This window comes from Kogia breviceps, chromosome 17 (assembly GCF_026419965.1).
Source record: "Kogia breviceps isolate mKogBre1 chromosome 17, mKogBre1 haplotype 1, whole genome shotgun sequence".
Taxonomy (NCBI): Eukaryota; Metazoa; Chordata; class Mammalia; order Artiodactyla; family Physeteridae; genus Kogia; species Kogia breviceps.
This window is the reverse complement of record NC_081326.1, coordinates 74,458,200-74,484,217: the sequence shown is the minus strand read 5'-3', so window position 1 is coordinate 74,484,217 and position 26,018 is coordinate 74,458,200. Positions and strand designations below refer to the sequence as shown.

Genomic DNA, 26,018 nt, shown 5'->3' with positions numbered 1-26,018 from the left:
GGCCGCTGCCCCGCTGCTCCTGTGACCTGTTTCCTCCCAGCCCCTCACAGGGGAAGGGGTCACCACCCTCAGCCCGCCCCTTGCTGTGACCCTGCCTCCTGGGCCCTGGGGCCTCGTTGTTGCCACACTGAACTTCAGAGGTTTCTTTCCAGTTCAGGATTTAGGACTTGAAAATGTGTTGGCGGTGCCGATTGAACAGTGACTAGAAGGGATCAGACCGATCTGGAATCAGAGTGTGTGAGCACCGCAGGGACAGTGGCCCCGTGAGGTTGGGGTGGCGCGGGACAGACGGCTGGGGGCTCCCACACCAGCCCGAGTTAGAGGGCCTTGGCCCTCCCTACCCCTGTGGGCCCCGAGCCTGAGGAGAAGCCTCCGGGGGTGTGCAAGGCAGGCCCACCCTAGGAAGGGGCCTGGGAAGCTGGGTGAGGGTCTTGGCTGGCACGCACTCTCCTGGCGGCCCCATCTGGCCTCCTGTGGCCGCTGCCGCCTGGCCCCCTGGCTGTCCTAGCGCATCCCCCCCTGCTTCCCCCGGGGCTGCACGCGCTCAGCTGTGTGCGCCGGGCATCCGCGGCGCCCGGCCCAGGTGGCCCCTCTTGCAGGCCTCCATCTGGGCTTCGGCCATCCTCTGGCTCCCGGGACTCGCCCCCTCCACAGTGTGGCGTAGCCAACTGCCTGCCTGTCCCCCCGTCTCTCTCCCCGGTCCTTTGACCAGAGAGACTGTGTTTGATTGGCCTCTCTTGTCCCAGGGCCCAGAGGATGGGGGATGCTCCTCACCTGTTCCTGGAGGCTGGAGGTTACCAAGCGCCGGGGAGGGAGGAGTGGGAGTTTGGGGTGAGGCGGTGCAAACTGTTCTGTGTAAGAGAAACAACAGGGTCCTGCTGTAGAGCCCAGGGAGCTATAGTCAGTATCGTGTAATAAACCATAACGGAAAAGAATATAAAGAAAGAATATATATACATGCGTAACTGAATCACTTTGCTGTACAGCAGACATTAACACAACACTGCAAATCAACTACACTTCAATAAAATTAAAAAGCAAAAAGAGGCTGTGGGGAGGGATGGATGGAGGGAGGGAGGGAGGTCGGTCGGTCGGTCTGGGAACCAGGGTACTTCACTCAACTCTAGTATTTCTCCTCCGGCCTCCAAAAAGTAAAGTGGGATAACACTACATGTCTCAAGGGGTTGCATATTTAAGAGCTTTCCCATAGAAATAGACTGTTTCGAATGACCAGCTCCTCTTTGGCGTTCTCCTAGGATTTCCGTGGAGGGACCACTGGATCGAGGCTTGGGGGGCAGCTTTGCTCAGCTCCCCAGAGAGACTTGCAGGCTGCATGAGGTGGGGGAAGGGCTCCTGCTTTATTGTTTTCATTCAGGAACTCCTTTGTTGCCCTAATTGACAATTCCACGTTGTTGAGGACTTTCTCCTTTTCGTTTTTAAATGGCTGTGGCATTTTCAACCTGCAGCCAGACTGCTGAAAGATATGTCTGGCTGAATCGATCTTCCGCAAGGTTGATTTCTGTTTTCAAGTCCCCAAAGATGCACAAAGGCTCAGGAAGCCTACCTTTCTTCTTGCATCTTCTGAACGTATCTTCGCCTCGTCTGCTTTCTGATCCGCACGGGCACCGAGTCAGATGCAGGGCCGCAGTGCTGACCGCGGCGCTGGCTCTGTCCCCTGTGGTCAGAGGCTCCATCGCCCGGCGCCGCGGTCACTTAGAAAGTGTAGCGGCGGTGGGGATAGTATGTGACATTTATGTTAACGTTTCCACTTCGCACTCTGCCTTCCGAGTGTGTCCGTCCACGGCCCTTCCCTTCTGCCCGGAGCTGTTCCAGCGTTGTCTCCTTTTTCTCCTCTTCCGGCCCGACCGCGTGCAGTCTCCCGCGTGGACGACACCCGTCCCCGCTCATTTGCACCCAGGGGTCCTGTTTGCTTCAACCGCGGCCCTCATGCCAGCCGCCGGCCTGCACGTCACTCCGTCACCCCGTCACTGCCCTCGGGGGCTCGTGCCCTCTGCTGTCCTCCCGCCTGCCGCTCGCACGCTGCCGTCCGGCGTCCCGGGAACAGGGTCTCTTCTGCTCTTTGAGATGGCATCCCTCGCCCTTGCCCCCTACAAAGCGAGCACGTGTTCGTTTTAGAAAAGTCTCAAGATGGTTTTTAAATCGCGCTCATCCCGCCCCCCAGAGACGACACCCTCACCGCCCGCACCCTCGCCCACAGTGATGGCTGCGTCTGGTTCGCTGACACACAGCCAGGACTGCGCTGTGGCTGCTCTCTTGTAGCCTCCCCTTCCGCCACAGCACCACAGGGGCTTGTTTTGTTCCCCTTCAGGAGCACGTGTTTTCACGGCCTCACGATACCCGTACGCCCTGCTGGGCACACAGCGTGGTGTCGCCTGGGCCTCTCCCGCCTTCCCACCCGAGCAGGCCCCTGCCGCCCTGCGCTCACACTGTCACTTGCCGCAGTGCCGTGAGTCCCGTGGGCGCCACAGGCTCGCCTCCCCGAGCTCGTCCCGGGGCGCCTGCTCTTCCTGCTGGCCGGGGGCTCCCCTCCGCCTCTGGGAGGTGGGGTCTGGCGCTCAGCTCTGTTACCGCATCTGTTGCGCATCTGCAAGTACCTGTCTGCCTCCCCGCTAACCATTCGCTCCTGTGTGTGGGGCTGCGTTTCATCTGTCTGTGTCTCTGCTGTGTGGTCCCGTGCTTTTTACAGGCCTGGACCTTAGGATACATTCTACCAATGAGTAAATACACGGCATCCTCAACAGTGACCTAGGAAGCGCTTTGCATTGCACATCTCTGCATCTTCCTCGAGCAGGACTGGCGAGGCCTGGTGCCAGGTGCCAGGTGCCAGGTGGTCTGTTAGCCTGTGGCTCTCCTGGCCTCTGCTGGGTCCCGTCTCAGCAGGGCAGCGTCCGGGGATTCCCGAGTCTTACGTGTGAGGGACCTGAGCGTCTTGACAAGCCAGCAGCGTGCGGCGAGTGTCTGCGGTGATGGTTGTGGAGTCCCTGTTTCAGACAGAAGATGTGAGAGTCAGAGCAGTCTTAGCTGGGGCATGTCCTCAGGGAAATTCTCCTACGGCGGGAGAAGGAAACCTGGGTCATGGGAACCATAATGCAGGGGGAAAAGGGGATAAAGTTCACAGGGGGACAGACAACGGGCCGGGGATCTTGCGAGGAGAGAGATGGCTCCTGGCTGGGGAATCGGGAAAGGCGTCCAGAAGGGGTGGCCTTTGCACCGCGCACTGAAGCTCAGTGTTCGTCTGCTGTGGCAGGGTGCGCAGGCGCTCCAGGGAGAAGAGCTGCTCAGCTTTCACGGGATCGTGCCGTGGTCACAAACTGCCCCGAAGCATCACCGAATCAGAGTCGGGCTTTTTGCCATCGCGCTCACATCGCACGTGGAGGAGAGGCCGGCCGAGGCTCGGGGATGCTGCCTCCCCTGCCTTTCCCACTGCAGGGATCAGAGCGCCCGGCCTCGCCCGTGCTCGTGTCTGGGAAAGAGGACTGGCCGGCCACGCCGTGGTCCTCGAAGCCCCTGACCCAGCACGGATGTGTCACTGTGCACGGGGCCAGTAGGCAGGCCTGGTGGTGTGCAAGGCCCCCTGTGAAGGCCGGGGGCCGCCGCCCTTGGAGCTGCCCACCTGGCTCCCGTGCCTCCTGCGTGTCAGGCAGTGAGCACTTCCAAGCTCCAGGCGACTGACTCTGGGGTTGCCCCAGACTCGAGCAGTGCATCCAGCCTTCTTCAGCCTTTTCTCTCGTTTTGAATCACACTGCTGCTCTTAGGTGCTCCTGTAACGCTTGAGAGATTCTCGGTGAATAAAGGGAAAAACTGAAGCATAAATCATCCGGGGAGTCGCGTTTTCTAATTTGGATGTGTGGCAGCACTACTCCGGGTGACTTGTTTTCCTTTATTTTCAGCAGAGTTTCTCTGACGGGCCGTCGTCATCTGCTGCGGAGCAATAAATCACAACCACATTTTCCGGGTGAAGCGGGTTTCAGTTCTCATCGCTGTGTTCGTGTCTCCCTTCCTCCTCTGCTTCTTGGGACGTGTAATCCTTAGCAACTAACTCTGTGGCGAGACAGGATGGCCAGAGCCTCAGTCTTACCGCGGTGGGGAGATGCGCGGTAGCGATCTGAGCGCCTTGCGTCGGCGGCCTGTGCTGAGCCCACAGCGCCATCCAGACGAGCAGGCCCGGGACGAGGGCGCCACCCGGACCCCGGGGCCTGGGGCTCTGTGCAGCCTCGTGGAAGCTGGGGCTTGGGTTCGTTTAGTCTGTGCAGAGAGAGGGATGTGCTTGTCCCCTTTCAGCTGTAAAATTCCACACGCTGCAGACTGGGTTCTGGGGGCAGCAGTGTTAGCCGTGTGTTCGAGGGGCGAGCCGGACCCGCAGGGGAGCGTCCATCCTTCTTCCTGGGGTTCAAGCCACACGTGGCTCCACTCGTGAAGCCTCGTGTTTGGAAACCGCCGTCGTGTGCGTGTGCCCTGCCGGTAACCCCTGAGGCCCTCGGCAGCCTCCCCTGGGGAGTGGAGGGCGTGGCTGCCCGGGGGCTGTGAGGTTTGGGGGCAAAGCTGACCTAGCGCAGCCAGCGTCCGGTACGTGGCAGTTCGCGTACGACCGGAACCCTCACACGGTCGGCTCAGAAGGCTGAACCCACGCGGTTGAGGTGGCCTCCAGCCATCTCATGCTTGTGCTTGTATTTGTGGGGTTGGAGTCGCCTCCACGCTCTCGCCCTCGCCCTGCTGGCGCGGCCCGGGAGGTGGGACAGTGAGGGTCGGGCCTCGGGCCTGCTTCCCGCGCAGGACGGCGGAGCCGTGGAGGGAGCAGGCCCGGCGCCCCAGGGCTGATTCCAGCAGGGCTTTGCTCCTGCCTGCGCCTCAGCCTCTGCATCTGTGCCAGGGGGGCATGTGCCTGCCGTCCGGTGAGCACTGCTGCTGTCTCTGCGGTGGTTTCACCCCAGCATCACCCTGTGTGGCCTCCTTCACTCCTGCTTCCTCTCTGAGCCTCTCCCGGGGATGTCGGGGTCTCTCGGGGGCCGCCACTCACCATGGCCGACTGAAAATGAAATCTAAGTTCCCTCCTCCATGGGGCCAAAGGTGGAAATGCCTCTCACTGGCTTTGGCGGCTCTAGAAGAGCTGAAATTGTCTTTGAATGTTAATCTTGTCGCTGTTACCTTTTTGTCCTTTTAATGTCTTGGCCGGAAAAAGGAGGGTATAAATAGCTCTAGTCTGTTCCCTTAAAGGCCTGCACTGTGTTTGCTGCTTGAATGCAAAGCAGGAGCTCTTTCCAAAGCTTCGATCTAGTCATTCGCTGCCTGTTTTCCAGTCTGATTCCAGCCAGCATCCACCCGACCTCTACCGTAGCTGCGGTTGCCGGAGAGAGCTTTTGGGGGAGCTCTTAGCCGTTCTCGCCCCTACTCACCTTAGCTCTGTCCTGCTCCTGGTAATGTCAGCTCTAGGTGGGCTGTGGCTCCGGCCCCCGCCCCCGCCTCTCATGCCTGGCCCATCCCAGGAGCCGGAGCGGAGGGCGAGCGCGTGTTAGGGCAGCAGGCTCTGCGGGGCCCGCCCTCCGTGAGTACCGTCGCTTCCCCTACCACGTCTGCGACGTCCAGGTGATCCCAGAATATAAGGGAAGTGAAGTTGTGCTTGTCCGGCACCCGTTACACGCCTCCCACCATGCTGTTCGTGCAGGTCACCTGTGGGTACTGGAGAGGTGTAGAGACACGGGACCGCTCGCGGCATCATTTACTTCCATGGCTGTCGGAGTCGAGTACTGCTCCCAGGGCTGGGGAGACCCTCCCCCGTGAGGAGGCGGTTAGTACCCCATTTTACAGGTGAGCGTGCCGTGGTTTGGACCCTCGAGGAGGTCGGAGTGGGTGAAGCAGAGGGCGCTAGGCTGGAAGTGAGGCTGGAAAGGCAGCGAGAGGGTCCCGGAGCCCCCTCCTTGGCTCAGCCCGCTGTTAAACACCCTCTGCTGACCCGCGCAGCCTTGCTGGGGCCACGGTTACAGGGGGAGGCACCGCCGACTCCCCGCGTGTCAGGCCGTGGCTTTGTGTTCCCGGAGCTGCGGGCCACGTGCGGAAAAGCACAGCTTGAGAAGACCAGCAGAATGATGCATGCAGGGCCGCGGACACTTGCAAATCTGGAAAGAGAAGCAGCCTGGCGGAGTCTTCAGAAGGAGGAAAGCAGAGCAAGATCCAGTGGCTGCCTGAGGTGTGGAGGGAGGGGCTGAGCAGGTTTTGATTGATTGTTTTTTCCCTCAAATGTGAGACCGGCACCGTGTTTGAGTCTGGCTGTGTCATCGAGTCATTTGAAGGCCCCTTAGTTCAGCTCATGTCTCTCAGATGTCACGCTGTGTTATGGTGACTCTAGGTTTTAAGCTTGTGCACTTACTGGCAGGCGGCTCTGGCGTGTGGCTTGTCTTGGGCTTGGCATCACTGGTTCTTGAGGACTGGTCACATTTTCCTGTTTTCTTGCATGGCAGGCATTTCACATTGTTCTTGGGCTCTGTGAACATTATTTCTTGTAGACTCTGCCTCTGAGGGTTATTTTTTATGAGCCTCTGGAGAGCACTGGATGGTTTGTTTTGGCAGGCAGCCTGTCCAGCGAGGTTCCAGTCATAAATCCTGCCTCGCCTTCCAGGGCTGGAAGTCGAGGTCTCTCTTCCTTCAGCTCGGTTCCCCAAGCCTCTGCTTCTCTGGTTTGGGTCTGTCCAGTGTGACTTAACAACTCACCCTGGACTGTAGCGTTTGCCAAATTCTGTGGTGCAAAGACTTGCCCTGCGGCCAGATTCCAGCTCCCGACGTGACCTCACTGGACGTGGGGTTGAGAAGAGAGGCCAGCAGGGGCGCCCTGGGCTGCTCAGGGTCAGGCTGAGGTGCCTGTGTGTGCCCGGAATCCCAGCCAGGCAGCCCTGCCTCTGCCCTGCCAGCTGGTGACTGTCCTGTGCACCCACGGCCCAGGGGCGCACGGAACCTGAGGCCGTCGTGCGGGTGCGGGGCGTCAGATCCCAGGTCTGTTCTCCAGGCCTTTGCTGTATTGGGTTAGGGGGCCCCTTGCCCCGAGATACACACACACACCACACACACCCCCACACACACCCCACACCCCACCCCACACAGACACCCCCCACACACCACACACTACACACACACCCCCCACACCACACACAGACACCCCCCCCCACACACACACCCCACACACCCCCCCACACCACACCCACCCACACCCACGCACATGCCACACACCCAACCCCCCCCCACTCAGCCTCCTCCACCCCAAGACACACACACACACACACACACACACACACACACACACACACACACACACACACACACACACACACACACACACACACACACACACACACACACGGCATTTCTCTCCGAGTTGCATCCACTGGGGCTGCTGCCTGGTGCTGTCTACCGGGGGTGCCCCAGGCCACTCCGTGGAGCAGAGAGAGGGGGACGCGGAGGCACAGCCCGCGGGTGGCTAGTCCATGTTACCCCCCGTCACACCTCCCACTGTGCTCTCCTCGCCGAGAGCTCGGGGGGCCGTCTGCGTGCCGGTCCAGAGCTTCCCTCGCAATCAGGGAGGTGGGCTGCCACACTGGGTACAGAGGGCTCCACATGACCTTAGTCCCTCTGTCCTACCCCCTGGGGCCACACAGAACAGAGCCGGCCCCTCATTCTCTTTGCATCGTTCAGGTTATCAAAGGCCGTTTTCAGTAATTCATTCAGCAAAGTCTTGTTGAACACCTAAGTTCTAGGTCTGTGAAAGATGGATAAGAATCCATAGTGAATTCACTCTGAATTCATAGTCGTGTGTGTGTGTGTGTGTGTGTGTGTGGAACAGGCATGTGAAGCCACCAGGGTCATGACTGTGGTTAACCATCTATTCAATAGCGGGCCCAGTGTCAGGGCAGGGAGCGTGCGCTGCTCGCGGGGCGGAGGGGGAGCAGGTCAGAGTAGCCTTCGCAGGGCTGATCCCTGAGGCGGAGCCAAGGCCCAGCAGCCAGACCGCACTGCAGGCCCCGGGGCAGGAGGCACGTAGGTGAGTCAGGACAGCTGAGGCCCGGACGCGTGGGCCCAGGCCCTGGGGGCTTTGCGTGCCTTCCGAAGGAGTTTGCACGCTCCGTGCCCTCCTGGTTCTCTTCTGCTCCCTGTGGCTGGGTCGGTGCCAGGGTGGGTGATGTCGATGGTGGGATGCGGTTCCAGGCAGCCCCGCCCTTGGAGTGCGTCCTCAGCGCTCAGCACGCGGCCCGAGGCCTTTTAAACCTCACGACTGTACTCTGAGGTTAGCCTCCTTATCCTTATTTTTACAGCCAGAAAATGCTTCAAAAAGCCAAACGACTTCCCGAGATGGCCCAGACACGGGGCAGAGCAAGGGTGCGAGCCCAGGTCTCTGCATCTCCGCAGCCCTGGCCACATCCGTCCCCTGCGCTGACTCCGGCAGGTGAGCGGCTGGGCCGCGCACCCCTGTGCCCCCTCTCCCAAGCTGGGCACGCTCGGGAGATCTGACCCCTTCCTGTCCCTGTTTGCTGTCCTCATTGACGTTGGGAAGTAGGACATTTAACTTAGAGTTCATGAAATGTGCAATTAGAGGTAAAAGCACCTCTTTACTAATGGCAGCCGACTTAGTATGATTGAAGCATTTTGTTAATAAAATGGAGGCATTTAGCTGCCTTAAAATCAGCTCACGGCTCCTTCCGGGCGGGTGACGCTTCAGTCACACGAAAGGCTCGTGGGGTGACTCTTAGTTCAGCGTACATTCTCTTCAGCCCCGACGGCGTGCCAGGCCTTGTGCCAGGCGCCAGGAAGGCGAGGACAGGCAGGCTGCGTCTCTGCCCTCCGAGCACTCTGTCAGGTGGGGCGGGAGGCCTTCAGTGTCTGTTTTACGAGGGCGGCTGCCGGAAGCACAGGGGGCTGAGGGGAGGTGGGTCGAGGGTGAGCCTAGCCGGGTGAAGGGCCGGAGGTGCAGAGCGCTGAGTGCAGCATGGACGCGGCGTGGGGACAGTAAGGGCTTCGTGGGGCTGGCGGGAGGCCGGCGCGGCCCCATCCACGCGGACTCCCCTTGCTGCTGTCGGGCGGCACGTGGAGGCTGCCGTCTTGGTGAACGGCTCTGGGGCGGTCGTGTGAAGAGGTTTCTCAGAAGAGCCGCTGGTCGACGTGAGGACCCACATAGGTACCTCTGGAATGAAGGCCAAGGCCCCCGCTTCCTCCTGCCCCCAGCATCCTGCTGACTTCCTGCCACTCGGGCACCGTGGCTCACGGGCCTCCACCCTTTTGCTCCCTGACTGTGTCCCTCTGGAGCCCGGGGCTGGCTTAGGAGCCGCAGTTTCCCCATCCGTGCAGACGGGAGTGACAGGGCTACGCTCAGCGGCTTCATGGGGGCGGGATGAGAGCTGGGTCTCAGTCCTCAGCACAGCAGGCGGCCGCGGCTGCCGCGGGCCCTGAGCGATGATGGGACAGAAAGGCCCGAGCACAGCCCCTGGTGCAGGGAGAGGCCTCGTACGTGGGAGGGATTCTCACTGTAAAAACTGAATTCCTCCCTGGCACTTAGGCCTCTTGGAAAGAATTTTGACCTTCTGGAAATGTATTCTAATTTTTATTTTCCAAGGGAATCTCCCTTAATTCTGTTGCTGTGTTTATAAGCATATTCTGTATGTACACTATTTGTTGATGGTTACACAAATGTTATTTGCACACAGATGATAATTGGGCAATTTCCAATTTGTAAATCCCTTTGAGAATTCCATACCTTAGAAATTTTGTTCTTCTGATGGCGGTTTTGGTTTGGATTTGGGCCACTGCACTGGCCTTCACACGGGCTCGTCACTGGTCTCTTCCTCCCTCCAGCCTCCCCCCGCAGCTGCTGCCTTCCTTCTGCTAAACCTCGGTGGCCCCTTTGTCTAAAGAAAGCTCTAGAAGCTCTAGGAGACCACTTAGCAGGACAGTGCGGTCCCTTGGATTTTGCATCCACTTTTCTTAGGCTTCATCACCCTCGTCCCCAGTTCTGTTCTCTGGGTGGCAGGAGCCCTTCAGAACCAGGGCCGTTTATCTACACTGTGATCGAGCTCTGCACACAGGGTGCAGAGGGCAGAGAGGGGAGAGGCTGGGAGTTAGACTGACTCTGCTGTCAGGTGGCCCACACAGAAGGGGGCAGGAGGCCTGAACTAGGGTGTGTGGGGGGCAGCGGGGTCTGTCCACACAGCCTGCTGCCCGGGCCTGGAGGGCAAAGGGAAGGGGAGATCACAGGCCCGGTGTGTGGGGTGGCGCGGGAGTGAGACGGGCCTGGAGGGGGGCAGCTGGGAGGTGGCATGCTTCTGATTTTGGATGTACGGAGCGCTAGGTGCTGGTGGGAAGGTATCGTGTAATAACAATGGCAATGAAAGAACTAGGGTTTCTAAAAGGCTTTCTTATTAAGAATACACTGTCCCAATTAATCCACAGGTCACCTCTTTTTAGCTAGATCATGTGCTCATTTTACAGATGACAAACCGAGGTCACAGTGTTCAGGACACTCTCGGGGGGTCACCCTGTCTGCTGGTGAGAGAATAGAGTCCCGCAGAGGTGACTCACCTGCCTTCGGGCTCCACCCTGGAGACTGGTTGGCGTCTGCAGGGCGCCTCTGACCCTTTCTGGACACGCTGTGACGGGAGGAGGCTTTGCTCCAAGGACACAGGGCCACGTCTGCCTTCCGGAGCGCCCCGCTCCTCTGCCTCACAGGGCCACACATGGCTCTGAGGTTTCCTCTGCTGGAGGATTTGCACACTGATCGTGATGACATTTATCGCTGGGGTGGTTGTGAGAATTAAGAGACGTGATTGTAGAGAGCCCAGCAAGGAACCTGACTGTGAGCAAGGTCTCGGCAAGCGGACCACCTCCCACCAGATGCAGATGCAGTGCCAGATGCCCCGTCCCCTACCCGAGACCTTCCCTTCCTCGATCTCCTAGTTAGGTAGAAGCAGGCACGCGTCCTGTGGAAGGTGGGAAATCTGCATCCCAGCGTAGACAGATTTCTGTCCAAAGAGACTGATACAACACGGTAACGTTTTGTAGGTTCAGCTCCACTTGACAGGGGCATTTTTATACGAGGGGACTTTAATTTCTGCGGAGGGTAATTGACGTGTTACTGTCCTTCAGCGAATGCAGTGTGTCTTCACTCGCCTTTGACGCTGGCGACGCACCAGGACCCTTGCACGGCTCCGTTCTGATCGTTTAAACTGTCTGATCCGTCTGCAACTGCTCTACAAAAGCTACTTGAGGCCTATTTAACTCTGTTGGTTCTTTTGCTTCTGATTAGCTTGATGAGGGAAACTGCCATGGTCTGTCTTAAACCCAGATGTCAAAAATACTTGCACGTATTTCTCTCACGTCCCTTCTTTAGCAGCATCTGCCAGGAAGAAATCTGCCAGCGATGTTCCAATTTGTTTCCCTCTGTCTCTTCATCTCCCTGGGCCTGGGGTTGAACCTGTGAGCATCCTGGCTCCGCCCCGTGTTTGCCGAGTGGAGTAGGTTTGAACCCCACCCTCCAGACAGCAGCAGCCCCCCGCCCCTCACCCCCTTGTGTGACCCCAGGGGATGCAACGAGGAAGGTTGCCTTCTCATTTTGGAACCCTGGACCCAGGCCCTGGGCTTTGGCTTCCCGGTAGCCGCCCTCCTAGGTGTCACCTGGACAGGATGGGGGGAGCCAGTGCCTCACGCGTGGATGCTCCTGTGTGCACGGGAGGCCTCTGGCTGCCGGGGGCCCGTGCAGCACAGGGAGGAAGCTGCTCCGGCTGCCGTCCCCACCTGGGCTCTGTGGAAGGACGTTTGTGTCCAGGGACGCCTGACCCTTGGTGACCACACCATCACCTGTGCCTCGGTTTCCTCATCTGCTTTGTGAAGACAGTAAGACCATTTGAGGGAGGGCGTGTGTGCTAACTGCAAATGCTCAGTAGTCGTTCTCTCCCTCTGTAGTTTCCTTTTCCTCTGCCTCCTTCACTCTCTCCTTTTTGTACTATTTAAAAAAATTTTTTCCTTTGTTTTTAAAACTAGCCTTTGACATTCCTTGCAGCGTGGGTCCACCTGCCTGGCGGTGTGGCCATCTGCTCGGCCATAGCGGGCAGGGGATGTGCGCGCACCCTGATGAGGCTGTGGGGGCCTCCGCGGTCTGCCCCTGCTCAGCCCTCTGGCCTCGTCCTCCCCAGGCCCCTCTGAGCAGTCGGACTGGTGCCCAGGGAGCCCAGCTAGCGTTCACGGCCTGTCACGTCGTGCTCCGCCACTTGGGATGTTCCCCCCTCACCTCACCCCCAACTCCCAGCCCTGCTGCTCGCTTCAGGGACGGTGGACAGGACGGGTCGTCCCCTTTCTACGCTGAGTGGCACCCGAGCGTCCCCGTGGCGTAGCACTTGTCACAGCTCATCACAGACCTCACGGCCCGTCTGCCTGAGGTCCGTCTCCCAGGGGACATGGGGACAGCTTTGGATCCGCCCACGTCCCTGCATGCCAAGCGCAGGGCCTGCGTCGTGCTGACCGCTCTCTGAGTACCATCGCGCTGGTCCCAGGTCCCCTCCTCAGTCCTACCCGGCCAGCACCCCGCTTGAACCCTAATGTTGCTCACAGCACATCCCACCCTGGCACGTTGGCTGGCGGAGCTGTGGAGTAAGGTGACTAGGGGACGACAGCGCAGTGTCCCATCAGCTCGTGTCCCTCGGGCTCAGTCACTGACCTGCAGCTGCCGTGCAGGATCCCGACTTCATCAGGGTGATGGGGTTGCCAGCCGGGACCCGGGCTGGTGCCCCTGCCCTTAGGTAGCGGCCGGCCCACGATGCAGCCGTGTCTTCTGCAGGGTGATGGGATTGAAGCGGGCTCCACGATGGGGACGCTGCTGCCTCAGATCTCCCTCCCTGGCCAGCACGTTGCCCTGGGAGAACTCGAAGGGGCCGGAGGAGCCCGAGCGTGTGTTAATGCCCCCGTTTTTCACTTAAGGACGCACGGCGGCCATGGCCCACCTGCCCCGGCAGGGGCTGCTGCTCTAATCTGAGCGCCTCGGCGGCTTTCCCCGCCCACCCGAGTGGAGCGCGGCCCTCGGGGAGAAGCAGGGACTCACTCACTCATACAAGGCAGAGCGGGTCCACCTGCCACTTGAAAGTCGCTCGTTTCCCACTACGGTTGGAAGCAGGCGGGAACTCACCCTGGTGAGGCGCCAGCTGCACCGTGGCCGGACCCTCACTTGGGTTAAGTTGCGTGTCCCCTCCCTAGGAAGGGCCCCCGCGCCGGCCCAGGACGGAGGCTCCCAGTGGGTAACTCGCCGAAGGCACAGCTGATTAGAGGCAGGCCTAGGCAGAAGCCAGGTGTTCCAGACTCTGAAAGAATAGCAGAAAACCGGGAGAGCACCTGATAGGTATTTTGACCTTCGTACAGACTTCCGCAGAGTCGTCAGTGAGGAGCGTTGGAGAGAACCCCAAGCTGCCCTTAGAGTCCCAGCAGCTCCAGGGAGCCGGCGGCAGGGTTGCTGGTGCGCACCGGGGAGGGGCCGCCCTGCTTCAGCCAAGCCCGTGCTGCGCTGCGGGGCCTGTGAGTCCAGCTGTGGAAAGAGAAGGAGAAGTGAGATGAGGGTAGACGGGCAGGAGCTGGAGGGGTCTCCCCGCCAGCCTGTCCTGTGCGGGGCCTCTGGGAGCAGCGGGGGAGCTGTGGAGGATGCAGGGCTGAGGACACCGCGAGAGGCTCAGATGCTTTCGCGTTAGCCTCGGTGGAATATGCTTTGTGATTACAGGATAGTGAAAAGAGTAAATAAAGTACCTCGCATTTACCTGACGTTTTTTAACTTCATAAATGCCATTGTAAATGCTTTCCTGGTTTGATCTCAATCCACTCTAGAACTTTTTTTTTTTTTTTTACCTCCCCCCAAAAGTAATAGCTGTAATTTTGATCACCAATTATATGCCAGGTGGTCCAAATTCTCCACAATCCTGACTAACCCCCAGGTCAGATACCCATTTCTCATGTGAGTTCTTAATCATCTCAGCTAACTGGGCTGCCAGAGGGACCTTACAGCCCACCTTCCTGGCCACAGCACACACCCCAGAGGACAAGAAACTGTGCTGTGCTCCCTGTTCATACGGCCTAACTGCTTTGCACGGCCTCTGGCCACCAAGCTCCTAGGTGACCAGGCGTGGATTCAGAATCCAGGTCTATGTGGCTGCAAGAAGCCCGTGCTCGTTCGTCCACACAGTTCTCCGTGCCAGAGGTGCTCTGAAGTCAGGTGACCCGCCCGCGGTCCTACGTCCCGCCAGGAGCAGCGTCGGGCTCGCGCCCCTGCCCGCCGGCCGGCCACCCCGCCCCTTCCCACCGCGCTGCAGAGGCCCCGGCTGGGCCTGGCCCTGCCGAGCGTTGAGGCTCGGATCCAGCAGGCCGCCAGTCCTATCCAGACGGCAGGGCCCCGCGCAGGAGGCCCAGCAGAGAGAAGTCAATGAACAGCGACCCCGGAAAGCAGGGAGGCAGCCCTCGCTCCGCTTCCCGCACTTTCAGGGGGATCGGCTGGCAGCTCAGTGACGTTAGGAGTAAATCTCATTTTATTAATTAAGCACTATTTTCTGCGCCCAGGAGGGCACTTAACGGGTCCCCAAACAATTGTTCACGTACAGAAACGCAAGGTACGGGGCTGTGCTTCCGCAGAACCGTTGGCTGAGATGCAAGGGGACACTCGCGATGCTTCAGAGCCAGCGCCTCTGGACATCAGGAGCGTTGCTTTGCTTCTTTCTCTCTAATACAGAACAAACTCATAGCGGTTTTCTACGGGAGGTGTCGGCGTTTTGGGGGTGACTCGGAGGCCGCGCACACGGCTGTGGCGGAAGCAGCCCTGGCCCGGGGATGGGTGGGCAGAGCCCTGGCCGTCCTCGGGGAGGAGGAGGGCAGGACGCTGGGGACGGCGGGGGCATGGTGACAGGGGGGTGCCCCAGCCGGCCTGAAAGGCAGCATGGGAGGCAGGGAGGCTTCTCAGGGAGGCCGGGTCTCGGAGCGGGGGAGTGGAGTTAGCTGCCTGGAGGAAGCGGTGAGGACAGGCGAGGGGCCCCAGGAGGGCAGGTCCTTGGGGGGAGAAGGACTGTTTGGCCTCAGCTCGCCCGTCTGTAAGATGGGCAGCGCCCTGGGGTCCCCGCGTGTGGACGATGGGGGAGCACGTGTATGGGGGGAGTGTGACGGGGGAGGCCACGTGGGGTCCCTGGTCCTCTTCTCCTGCGGAACCAGCTGGTCCCTCGCCCACGGTCACACCACGCAGTCCTTCCTCCGAGAAGCTGTCTCGTCAGCAAGAGGCCATGGTGCCCACTCCAGTCCCCACCCTCGGCCTTCGCTGAACTCACAGAAACCCAGGCAGGAGGTCGGTGGGCCCTGGACAGCCTCCAGCTCACAGGTGAGGAACTGGAGATTCGGACAGGCTAGAACCTCAGAGGCAGACTCGGCGATCAAGAGAGGCCGGGATCCGTCTGACGCTGGCATCTGCTCGGCTTTCTCCCCTGCAGGTGGATCCCAGCCTCTGCGTGGGGCCAGCTAGAGGGTGGAGCCCTGGCCCCCAGGCCCGTGCTCGTGTCTGAGCTGCACCGACGCTGCCGAGCGAGCGCCCTGTCCTTCAGCCGCATCAGCCCGGCGTGTGCCCGGAGCGCGGGGAGCGGGGCCACCTCTCCGGACCCCCGTCTTCGCCTGCTGCGGGCTTTGGGCCGTCCGGGCCGGGTTACGAGTCCTCTGCCCCATTTGCCCTCCCTGTGGCCTGGGGCAGCACGTGGGTGTGATCCCGCCAGGGCCGCCGTGGGGACGGACGTCGGTGGTGGTGCTGAGGCCCATGCTGGCCCCCCGTGGCCATGGGTGCTGCTGCTCTCGTGTTTGGTGCCGTCCCTGACGCTGCTCTGATTTTTAGAATACAGTTCTCTTCAATTAAAGATAATAATAAGGAAGGTTTTTTTTTTGTTTTTTTTTTTTTAAACCGTAACTGATGTGTGAGGCTTAAGGTGAAAATGATCTTCTCGGGTGCGATCCAGGTTGTTTGTCAGCGTTGACGCCGTTTTCTTGTCCGCCAGAAGTTCTTCTCGTTCAGGATGGATGACTCTGGAAGCTTGGCCGCTTCCCTTTCACTTGGATTGTACTTCATTATGAAACAGAGAGATAGGCTGGCGTTCCGCATAGTCGAATAGACTCCCGAAGGATGCGCCACATAAATTTAGAATACCATCGTGTAACTATCAATTATCTCCCAATGAAAGTTCAATTTAATTATATGCGGATAGTCCTGCTAAATCCGACTCCTTGATTTGTATTTAAATGTCATCATTATGACTTCCCTGGCGAGGTTATCAGCTGTTCAAAGGCTGAATCATATGATACGGTATTTTAAAAACCACCGCTTTTTTATAGACTCTTCAAAAATCACAGCACCTTTTTTTAGTGCCAACTCTTGACTATTATTGTCACATTTGGCCATAAAATTAAACGTGGAAATTGGCATTCAATAGCAGTATTAATTCTGTTTCACTCCGACGCGGCGAAGATGAAGAGAATTGAATAGTGGGGGGACTGTGCGGTTAGGAGGCCGGGGGGTTCGCCAGGGCGCCGGGTCAGCATCAGAACCGCATTCAGGTCCGAATCTCAGCGCTTCCGTGAGAAGCTCAGGTTATTTCCTTAACTTCCCAGCCCCTCAGTCTCCCCATATGTCAGGTGGGATCAACAGTCGTGACAGTGGCCACGGTTTGTAGGATGCATGCTCTGTGTGTGCTGGGCACTTGCGGACCGTCTTACTTAATCTGCACAAACTCTTACAAGACGGGGCTTATTAGCCCCACTTTGGGTGCAGGGTTTTGCACTGTGAGGCAGTGCCGCCCTTCCAGGAGGGTTTGTGCTGTGGACGAGCCTTGTGGCGGAGCTGACCTCTGACGGCGTGATCACTGGCACTGAGTCAGAACGCTGACCTCTCGCCCGCCCTCTAGGTCACTCCTGCCGACCGCATTCCGCAGAGGTGCTCAGGGAAGTGGAGGGCCACGGCCAAGGTCGTGTTCAAGTCGGGGCAGAGCTGGGGGTCCAGCCCAGGTGGTCGGCTCCCAAGCCGGGGCTCCCTGCTCTGCGCCCTCTGCCGCCTCGGTGCCCGCGGGGTGGACGTGGGCTGCCGTCCGGGGCCTCAGCTCCCTCCCCTCCGGGGGCCGCTGCAGTAGATGGTCTCCCTCCCTCCCTCCCCTTCGGACACCTGCTGGCAGCACGCGTCCTGGGGCTGCTGGGGCAGGAGGGCTGTTGCACGTTTGAGGGTGCGCTGGTTCTCGTGGATGGCAGTTACCGGGTCTGTGTCCCACGCCGGCTCTGAAAACAGCACGAGCAAAAACCATTACCTTTTAGGTACTGTGCGTAAGCAAGGGAGAGCCAGACACAGCAGAAAACAGAGCAGCGCTGAGTCTGAGTGCCAGGCCCCGGATGGGACTGCCAGCTCTGTGACATCGGGCATGTGGCGTCACCGCATCTGTAAAAGGAAGCAAATCACACTCGTCCTCAGGCCACAGCAACAAAAAAGACGAATGTCTATTTAAAATGCCTAGCCCAGGACTGGGTATCCGATAAGCGTTCGTTGCATTTCTGTTTTTTTCCCTCTTCTGTTCTGTGGGCACACCTGGCTACACTTTCCTGAAGGGTGGAGATGGGTCACATAGTGTGACGCTTACGCAGTCAGAAATTGTTTGAAAGAGCCCCCCCCCCCCCCCGCCCCGGTGCCCTGGGAGCCGCCCTTGCTCCAGGTCACACAAATATAATCCTGGTGGCCAGTGGCCAGTGTGCATTCTGACCCTAAGGCTGCTGAGAGCCGGGCCTCTCTCCCTGTTTTCATTCGACCAGAAGAGAGCTGGTTATTGGGACGTGTCCACACCCATCTGACAGGTGACAGTTATTAGTTCTTTTTGAGTTATCAGAGGATGAGCTGAATTTGGCCTTTTTAGTGAAACAGGAAATATTCTGACCTTTTGTTTGAAGAGAGCACTGGTTTGCTCCGGGCTAGCTTGGAAGGAGGAAGCGCTTCTGCCGGGTGGGAAATTAGAAGCACTCCGGCTGCACTCACAGGGGAAGAAAGATAAATGGCTAATAGCTCCTGAAAAAAATGTGCAACCTCAGGAGTAATTCAGACAGACCTGCAAATTAAAGCATCAGCGAGGCAGCGTTTTGCCTCTTACTAGCACAGATTAAAAATTGATCACCGTCAGTATTGGCAAGGGTACAGAGAGAGGCGAGCCTGCCTGCATTGCTCGGGGCATGTACCTGAGGAGGAAGCTCTCTGAGAAGGAACTTGGTCCTCTGCCTCCAAACCTCAAAGGTTTTCACACCCTCAAATCAGTAATTCTGCCTCTACAATGGAGTCTAACAGACAGTCATAAATGCAGAGAACAAATTTAAGCGCAAAGATGGTTGTTATGATTTTTTTCGCCAGTAATTTTTTTAAAGAATGGAAAAATACCTGAAAGTATGAGAAATAGGGGAATTGTTAAGTAAATTATGATACAGCCATATGTGATAGAATATTCTGCAGACTAATTTTTAATGATGCGAAATTGCTCATCCTATACTAAGAGAAGAAAGCAAGTCTTAAAATTATGTGTATATGTATGTGTGGTCACATATATTTAATACTTATATAATGACTTACATGTATGCTTATATAATGATTTAAACTACATTAAAATACAAGTGCTTAGAAAAAAGACTATAGGATTAATATATCAACCTTAGAGTATAAGATTGAGTGCTTTTTCTTTTGTATGCTTTTCTCTATTTTCCAGCTTTTTACAGTAAGCCTATCTACTTGTATAATCCGAAAAGAACAGTTAATGTAATTTTTTGAAAGTGGTCCTTGCTATGAAACGCGCTGTTTCAGCACTTACCCAGAAATGCCTCTAACTCTTGAGTAGCTGACCCTTAAACGTCACGCTCCGGGCCAAATGCTGTGGATTTACCACCGTTCCAGCAGGCCTTTCCAAGCTCTCAAGGCGTCTTCCTTGGGTTTAATCTTACGTTTGTACACCCTGAATACCAGTTCCTGATTGGTAAAGAAGAAGCTCCAAAGGCCAGTTAGAGCAGTGCTGGGGCTCAGCAGAATATTTTGGCCACAGCACAGGCTGTGAACTAAAAGAAAATGCCTACTTTTATGCATTGAGTGACAGTCATCTTCAGGGCCTGACACAAAGGAGCCCCCCTTTCTCCCCCTCTTTCTTTATCCATCCATGTAACACCTTTCTGTTGAGTACCTGCTGTATGCCTGATTCCGTGCCAAGAGGTAGGATTTCAAATGTCAGTAAGACGCAGCCCCTGGCTATGCTGCTGTCGGGGGCATGGAAGTGGGAGTTTGGAGGCAGGCTGCGGGCGGTTATCTAGAGCCTGCCCGCCTTCTAGAGACCAGGACCTGTAGCACCTGGGGACGCAGCTGAACGTGGATACAGGTGTGCGGGCTGGGCAGCAGTGGCGGTGGGCGGGAGGGAGACGTTGGCCTGGGGTGTTGGGGAAGGATCTTAATTCACTCATTCGTTTCTTCTCTGAACCGGTTACTACAGTGTGTCAGGCAGGCATTATTCCAGGCCTGGGAAACACTGGTAAACAAGACACGAGGATCTCTGCCCTCAAGGAGCTGAATTTTGGTAGGATTGATAGACAGTTTGTTGACTGTCTTTACGGCTCATGGTGAATGCTATTGCAGAAGTAGGTTGAATGCCGCGTTGGAGAATGGGGTGAGGGGAGGGGTGAGGTGGAAAGCGGCTGTGGAGAGGTGGGCTGGGAAGGCCTTTCTTACGCTCAAATCTAAAGGATGAAAGGCTCCAGCTGTGCCAAGGGTCAGGAGAAGAACACTGCCACGTGGGGAGCTGTGGGCACAAAGACTAAGGGAGGAAGAGCCTGGTGTGTTCTGGAAACTGCCAGAAGGTTGCGAGTGCGGGACGCAGCAGCGGTGCGGGAGGCTCTGTAGAGAATGTTGTGCTTGCGCCGAGACCTGAAGTGGGGGTGGGGTCCTTGGCTCAGGGACTGGAAGTGGGCAGGTGGGGAGCTGTGCGGCTGGCGGGGCACGCGGCGTGTGTGAGCAAGTCCATCTGGCCGAGGGTGAGGTGCAGCGCAGCGGGCAGGGCTCTGATGACGAGGTTGCGGGTCCCCCTGGGCTTTGGGCTCCCAGGGGGTAAGCGACTGCCGGGCCGCCTCTCTGTGATTTCCCCCCTCGCTTCCTCTCTGCCTCACCCTGTTCCAGAATTCAGATTTCCTTCTGGGGTTGGACACTAACTGTGTCTTCTGTGCTAAACGGTGTTGGGCCAGCTCTGAAGCTGGTGCTACCCTGGGAGTCAGTTATTTCATTTTCTTGGAATGAATCAGTTATGAATTACTAACGATAATGATTCATTATCCTGTCTCATGCTGGCATGGGCTGCTTCTCCAGCAGCCCACAGCAGAAATTGCCCTCCTGATTAATTCTCTGCTCTGTTTCCCCCTTCTCTTAGAATGGCTATTCAAGTGGACAAGTTCAACTTTGAGAGTTTCCCAGAATCCCCTGGGGAGAAGGGGCAGTTTGCCAATTCCAAGGAGCTGGAGGAGGAGAGGCAGGAAGCCCGAGGCCTGGAGATCAACAGCAAGCTGGACATCCACTGGACCATCATATCCTTTTCCCGGTGCCTACCCCGACCTGCGGACCCCTGAGGAGGACCCCAGAGGGGTCAGCTGTTGAGCGCTAGCCACAGATAACTCAGAAATGGCACGGCAGGGAGATACGGACCAAAGAGTGGGCATTTTCTTACCCTTCCGCCACGTCCAGGGCCCCACCCGGACGTGAAGTACAGGTTCAGGATGAGGAAAGGCCTCCTTGGGGCCGGTGCTGCTCTCACCCGGATCACGTGTTTCCCGTCAGTGTTGAGATCTGTGTTAGTGACCAGTTCTAATGGCCACCTGTCAGTGCTGGGCCTGGGGTCAGGAGGTTCCACATACTGACAGCTGAACGCAGGATACGTTTGTCGGGGAAACTGAAATCGGGCTGTACGGCTCAGCAAGGCACGTGGATGCCACTTTGAAAAGACTGGGGTGGGGGCATTAGGAGGACTGCACTAAAAAGGACGGTTTCGTAAAATAAGTGGTCCTGCCTTGAGCTTCCCATCAGTGCCTGGCTTGTGGTAGACACACAGTTGGGTGCGCGGGACTCTGCAGAAACCTCGGGTTCACTTATCTCTTTACGCGTTTTTCCCAGCAGTCTTTCCTCGGTGCCTGCTTTGGGTCGGGTGTGTGGCGAGCCGCCTGAGGGACCGCGGTGCGCAGGCGGGGCCTCGTGGGGTTGCCCGGTCCCGGAGAGGGTGTGCGTCATCTGGGGATTAAACGCACGGCTGGGGAGCAGGGACAGAGCGTCGTGCCAGCTGCCGTGGGGTTCAGAGGATGAAGCCGCCGGGTGCAGAGCAATCAGGGGCGGCTTCGCAGAGGGGGTGTCGCCAGGGTGGGCTCTGTAAGGGTGAGTAGAAGTTTATCGAGGGGACAGGGGTGGGAGATGCCTCACAGTTCGCATGGAGCGAGAGGATGGCTCGCTCACGGTGTCTCCCAGGAAGAGGCAACTCTGATGGGAATGTCTGTTGATTACCTTGTTCACACACTGGTTGTGTGGAAATGGGATAGTCGCGGGCTGTCGTGTGGTCTCGTTGCCCTGGATTCTGGAGGCAGCCTTAGGCTGCAGAAGGCCCGGCTCCCAGGACCGAGGCAAGTTCCTTCGCGCCAGCTAACGTGAATCTGGGCTTGGTAAACAAGACCCCTGTCTCTGAGGAGCTTGTGACAGGAAAAGCGCTGTAGATGGAAGGCTTTGAGAACCAGACGCCAAAAAACAGAGCGCTCGAGGGCTCACGGAGGGAGCCTGGCATGCATGGTGGAGTTGGGCGTTCGTGTTTTGTACGGAGAGAAGTGAAAAGGTGGGGGGCCGCAGGAGATGCCCTTCCTATCCTTCACAGGATAGGTGCTCCTATCCTGTGGCGCGGAGGGGGGCAGGTGGGCCGGCGGTCGTGAAAGGAGGCCACTAGCGCTCAGTCCTGGCGTCTACATCCAGGCACGAGCCAGGAGGGTCCTTTCTGGGCCTGGGGTTGCAGAGGCTCCGCACCTCCTGCGCGGAGCCCGTAGGCTCCCTGTGTGGGCAGGCGGAGCCGCGCTGGGTCCTGGAGCCTCGGCTTCATGCAGGGGCTTGTGCAGAGCAGGGCAGGCCTGGCTGGCACTGTGGAGGAGGGGCACCCGGTGGGAAGGGTTCATCCTTCTGAGGGGTCTCATTCTGGGACTGGGGGGCCCTGGGTTTCACGGAGACTGGGCCTCCCTGGGAGCCAGGGTGCACGGCAGCACCTGCGAGTGTCGTTTCCTGGGTGCTGCCCCCAGGGGTCCCACACAGTCCTCTCAACAGCTCCCAGGGCGTTTCTCACCCTGTCTTACTGATGCAGCTGCCTCTGAGTTCCTGCAGAGAACGGGGAGGAGCCAGCCCTGAACCCCTCGGCCTGCTTGAGCCCACGGTCCTTGCCTTCTAACGGGGTTATATTGACCATCAAGACTCTTAACGTGCTTTGAAAATGTACTAAAATGTCTTTGGGTTTCTCTCCTTTTAGCCTTGATTCTTTCAAGAAGCTGACTTCCCTATTTTGTGTTCGATTAATAATTCATGCTGCAAATCCTTATTGAATGCCTACCATGTGCCAGGCACACCTGTCTCCTAGTTTACTGATTGGAAGACTGTCCCCAAGGTGAATCTGAGTGAAGAGAATTAGCATTACGGACATTCCCTCCCTCCCTGCTTCCCCTCCTATCTGGTAATGACATCTGGCATGGGATGGATAGCAGACTTTTGCTATTGTAAACCTAAATTCAAGCAGATGGAAAGACCAAAGATTGAATTGGCTAATTATTTCATTATGCATTTTAATATTTTCTCAATATTTAGACTTCATAAAAAATCGGAGCCTAGTTTGACACCCATGCGTAGTAATAAAAATGGCCCGTATGTAGCCCGTAAGGCTGTATAGACGTGTTTTAAAGGAAGCTGTGGCTCTTGCAGTAGGTGTGTGCACACGTGTCTGGGTAATATCTGCAACATCCAGGTAAGTGTCAGGGACACCGGGAGCTCCAGACCCACTCTGTACCTGGCGAACAGCCTGTCCGTATCGTTGTTTCCGCGTGCTGAGCGCTGGAGATGCCCCCAGTCTGCGGGAGGCGCAGCCGCAGAGACGGGCACTCACGGTGCGGCCCGGCAGGGCTGAGACGCAGCTTTCCTGCGGTGAGGGGTGAGGGCCGGCAGGGCTGGAGTATCCTAAGCACATTGCAGAGCCTGACACGCACTGGGGACCTGAGTCGTCCCCCGTGACTGGCTGTACAGAATGCAGACGGGGGCAGCAGGGCTCAGGCGTCTCTCAGGCTGTGCCGAGGAGTCGGGCTGACCTGCCTGCCCTCCTCCCCTCCTTCCTCTTCCCCCCTCCCTTCCTGAAGACAAGGGTTAGGCTCCGTGGCCTCCTCCTTCAGGTCCCGCAGCATCCTGTGAGCACCGACCTCCAGGGCCCTCCGGCCGAGCCCAGCCTCCCTGTAGGCCGTGAAGATTTGTCCCTCCCTCCCTCCCAATACAACCCAGCCGTGCTTTCAGGACCCTCCTCTCATCTGACGCCGCCCGCCTCACCCCCGGTCTGTGAAAGATGCAGGGCAGGCTTTATTACAAGGAGCCTGGTAACTGGCCGAGAGCCAACACAGTCCAAGGGTCCCCGCAGGCTGCCTGGTGGGTCAGGAGACCCACCTCTGCAGGGACAGGGTGACCTCATGTGGAGGAGGTGGTGGAGGGCACCTGGCCACCCAGGAGCGCTGAGCACCGGGGGCCTAGTGGTGTTTTCAGCCCTGGCGTTCCCTGGTTCTGAGGTGGCATGTACACGCTGGCCCAGCCAAATGAGCTCCTGTATTGAATAGTGCTTTTTCCCCTTAGATTTACAATACCTATCTCTCTTCTGTTTATCACTTTTGCCATCATCACTGCTATGAAAACCGCCGCTTGCACGGCTCCCGTGTGTCAGTTACTTTAGTGTGTTGTCTGCGGGGCCGGGGAAGGGGTGCCGGGCAGCCGAGCTGGACATGGGACCGGCAGGCGCTCTGCCCCCGCCTCACCCCTGCCCGCCAGCCGCTGGGTCTCAGCCTAACCCCTCTGTTTCCCGTTCCTCCTCGTGTAGCGGGGGGACGTGACGGTACCACGAGGAGCCCCGTCGTGTGGCGCCTGCAGGACCAGCGCCCTGCCCGCCGTCAGGCTCTGCCCCCGTCCCACGTGGGGCTCTCCTGTCCTTGCGCTTCGATCCGCGTTCCTCACGGGCACCTGTGCTGAAGCCCGCTCCCTTCCCTTGCCTGCCCCGTGTGCCACCTCAGCCCGGTGACTTTGAAAGGGAGTGTCCTCGTGAGCGCTCCCATCTCGTAGGAGGAACTCGCCTCGGGGTGACGTCGGTGGGGCTCCTGGGGGCGGGGAGGGGCGGCCTGCACAGAAAGGCCTGTCCGTGCTTTCCCGATAAACACGCCCTTGCTTTCCATTCTTCTTCTTTTAACCTCCTTCCCTCCAGCTGCCGCCGCTGGGCCGTTTTTACTGAAATTGGGAAACCTTAAAACAGCCGGCTCTCCCGGAACTCTGTCAGTAGCAGGTAGTAGCCCCTGCACGTGACCCAGTGACCCTCTGCATTTGCCTCTGGGCTGGGACCAAAGATGCTGCATCGTTGGGGGCCGGAGCCCCGGCTCCGAAGGTCTGGCTCTGCTGCCTCCTGCGTCCGGCAGGGAGGTGGTGACCTGTCAGGCCCGTGTCCCCGTCTGTGCAGCACCGTGAGGACACCTGCTCCGGGGTTGCCCGTTGCCGTTAGGGTCGGTTCTAACAATTGTATCTGCCCCTCTGATCCCGTACCGGGCGCCAGACAGGATATTAGCACTTTCCCTCAAACCTACAAAACAGGTGATACCTACCCCTTTTTAAGAAGTAAATAAGTAAATTTTGGCAATTACGTAACTCACCTGAGATGGTGCCGGGAGCCGGAGAGCCAGGATCCCAGAACGCGTGTTATTTTCCTCTTGACTGAGGTCAACCTGAAGTGAGGCCTCCCCCTCGTGGTGCCGTCACGGCCCCTGACCCTTGGAGGTGTCCGTACAGGGGACACACTTCCTGCTGGGAGACCCGGCGCTGCTCAGGTGACCCGGCCTCAGGTGAGGCTTCTCCTGGACGGGGGACGCTGGGCCTGACCTCCCCCACGACTGTCCCCTGGCGTCCTCACCTCCGCCTCTGGTTGGCAGTTCTGATAGTCACCCAGAGCGTCTGGTTTGGGGATGCCCTGGAAGCTGACCATACCTGTTTCCACTTTCCACGGTAATTCAGAGACGGAGAAACAAGCGTCAGCATTGGAGCAGGTGTGGGCCGTCCTTTATGGTTGGCCTCCCGCGTTCCATCTTCCACGGAGCCCTCTCTGCCCCCTCTGCCATCTGGCCCCGGCTGGAACTGCCCCTCCTCTGGGGTCCTGCAAGTCCCATGCTTAACGCTTGTTTGGAACACTGCTTACAGAGCACAGGAGAGCTTGTCTTCTTCCCAGGGCTGTCTCCCTTGCCGGGCTGTGCTGTTCCCGAGGTCGGGGCGTGCCGGCAGCTATTTCCTGATGACCTACGATGTGCTGCGGTTTGCGCCCAGCGCCGGGGACACCGCGGTGAGCAAAGGTCAGGCGTGGACTCTGCCCGACGGGAGCCCGGGCGTGTGCGCTCTCCCCCGCGCCGGTGCTGCCTGTAAATCCTTCCGCGCAGCCACGGAAACCTTTTGGTGAACCAGGGGTTTCCATCCAATTGATGCAGCCGATGGTCACCAGCGTGGTTGCGCTACGCCGAGTGCTGTGGTGAACGCAGGTAGGGAGTTTGCAAGCAGCAAGATTCGTCTTGGTGGAAGCCCGTCTCCATTTCCAGGGGGCAGCCCTGCGCAGGGCGTCTGCGGTGGAGACGCTCAGAGCAAGCTTGTCGTCGGCGCCCCTTCTCGCTTTCCTCGTTTCTGTTGC

The 26,018-nt window shown here is 58.2% G+C and overlaps 1 protein-coding gene across 4 annotated transcripts in view; it reads left to right on the top strand.

Annotated features, from left to right (window-relative positions):
- The window catches only part of TRAPPC9 (trafficking protein particle complex subunit 9), a 460,520-nt gene that overhangs the window by 325,048 nt on the left and 109,454 nt on the right, over window positions 1-26,018 (top strand). For all 4 annotated transcript variants that reach the window (XM_067018121.1, XM_067018120.1, XM_059043000.2 and 1 more), the window contains one exon: window positions 20,472-20,625. In XM_067018121.1, coding sequence (XP_066874222.1) covers window positions 20,472-20,625 — 154 coding nt within the window. The remainder of the gene's footprint in view (window positions 1-20,471; window positions 20,626-26,018) is intronic.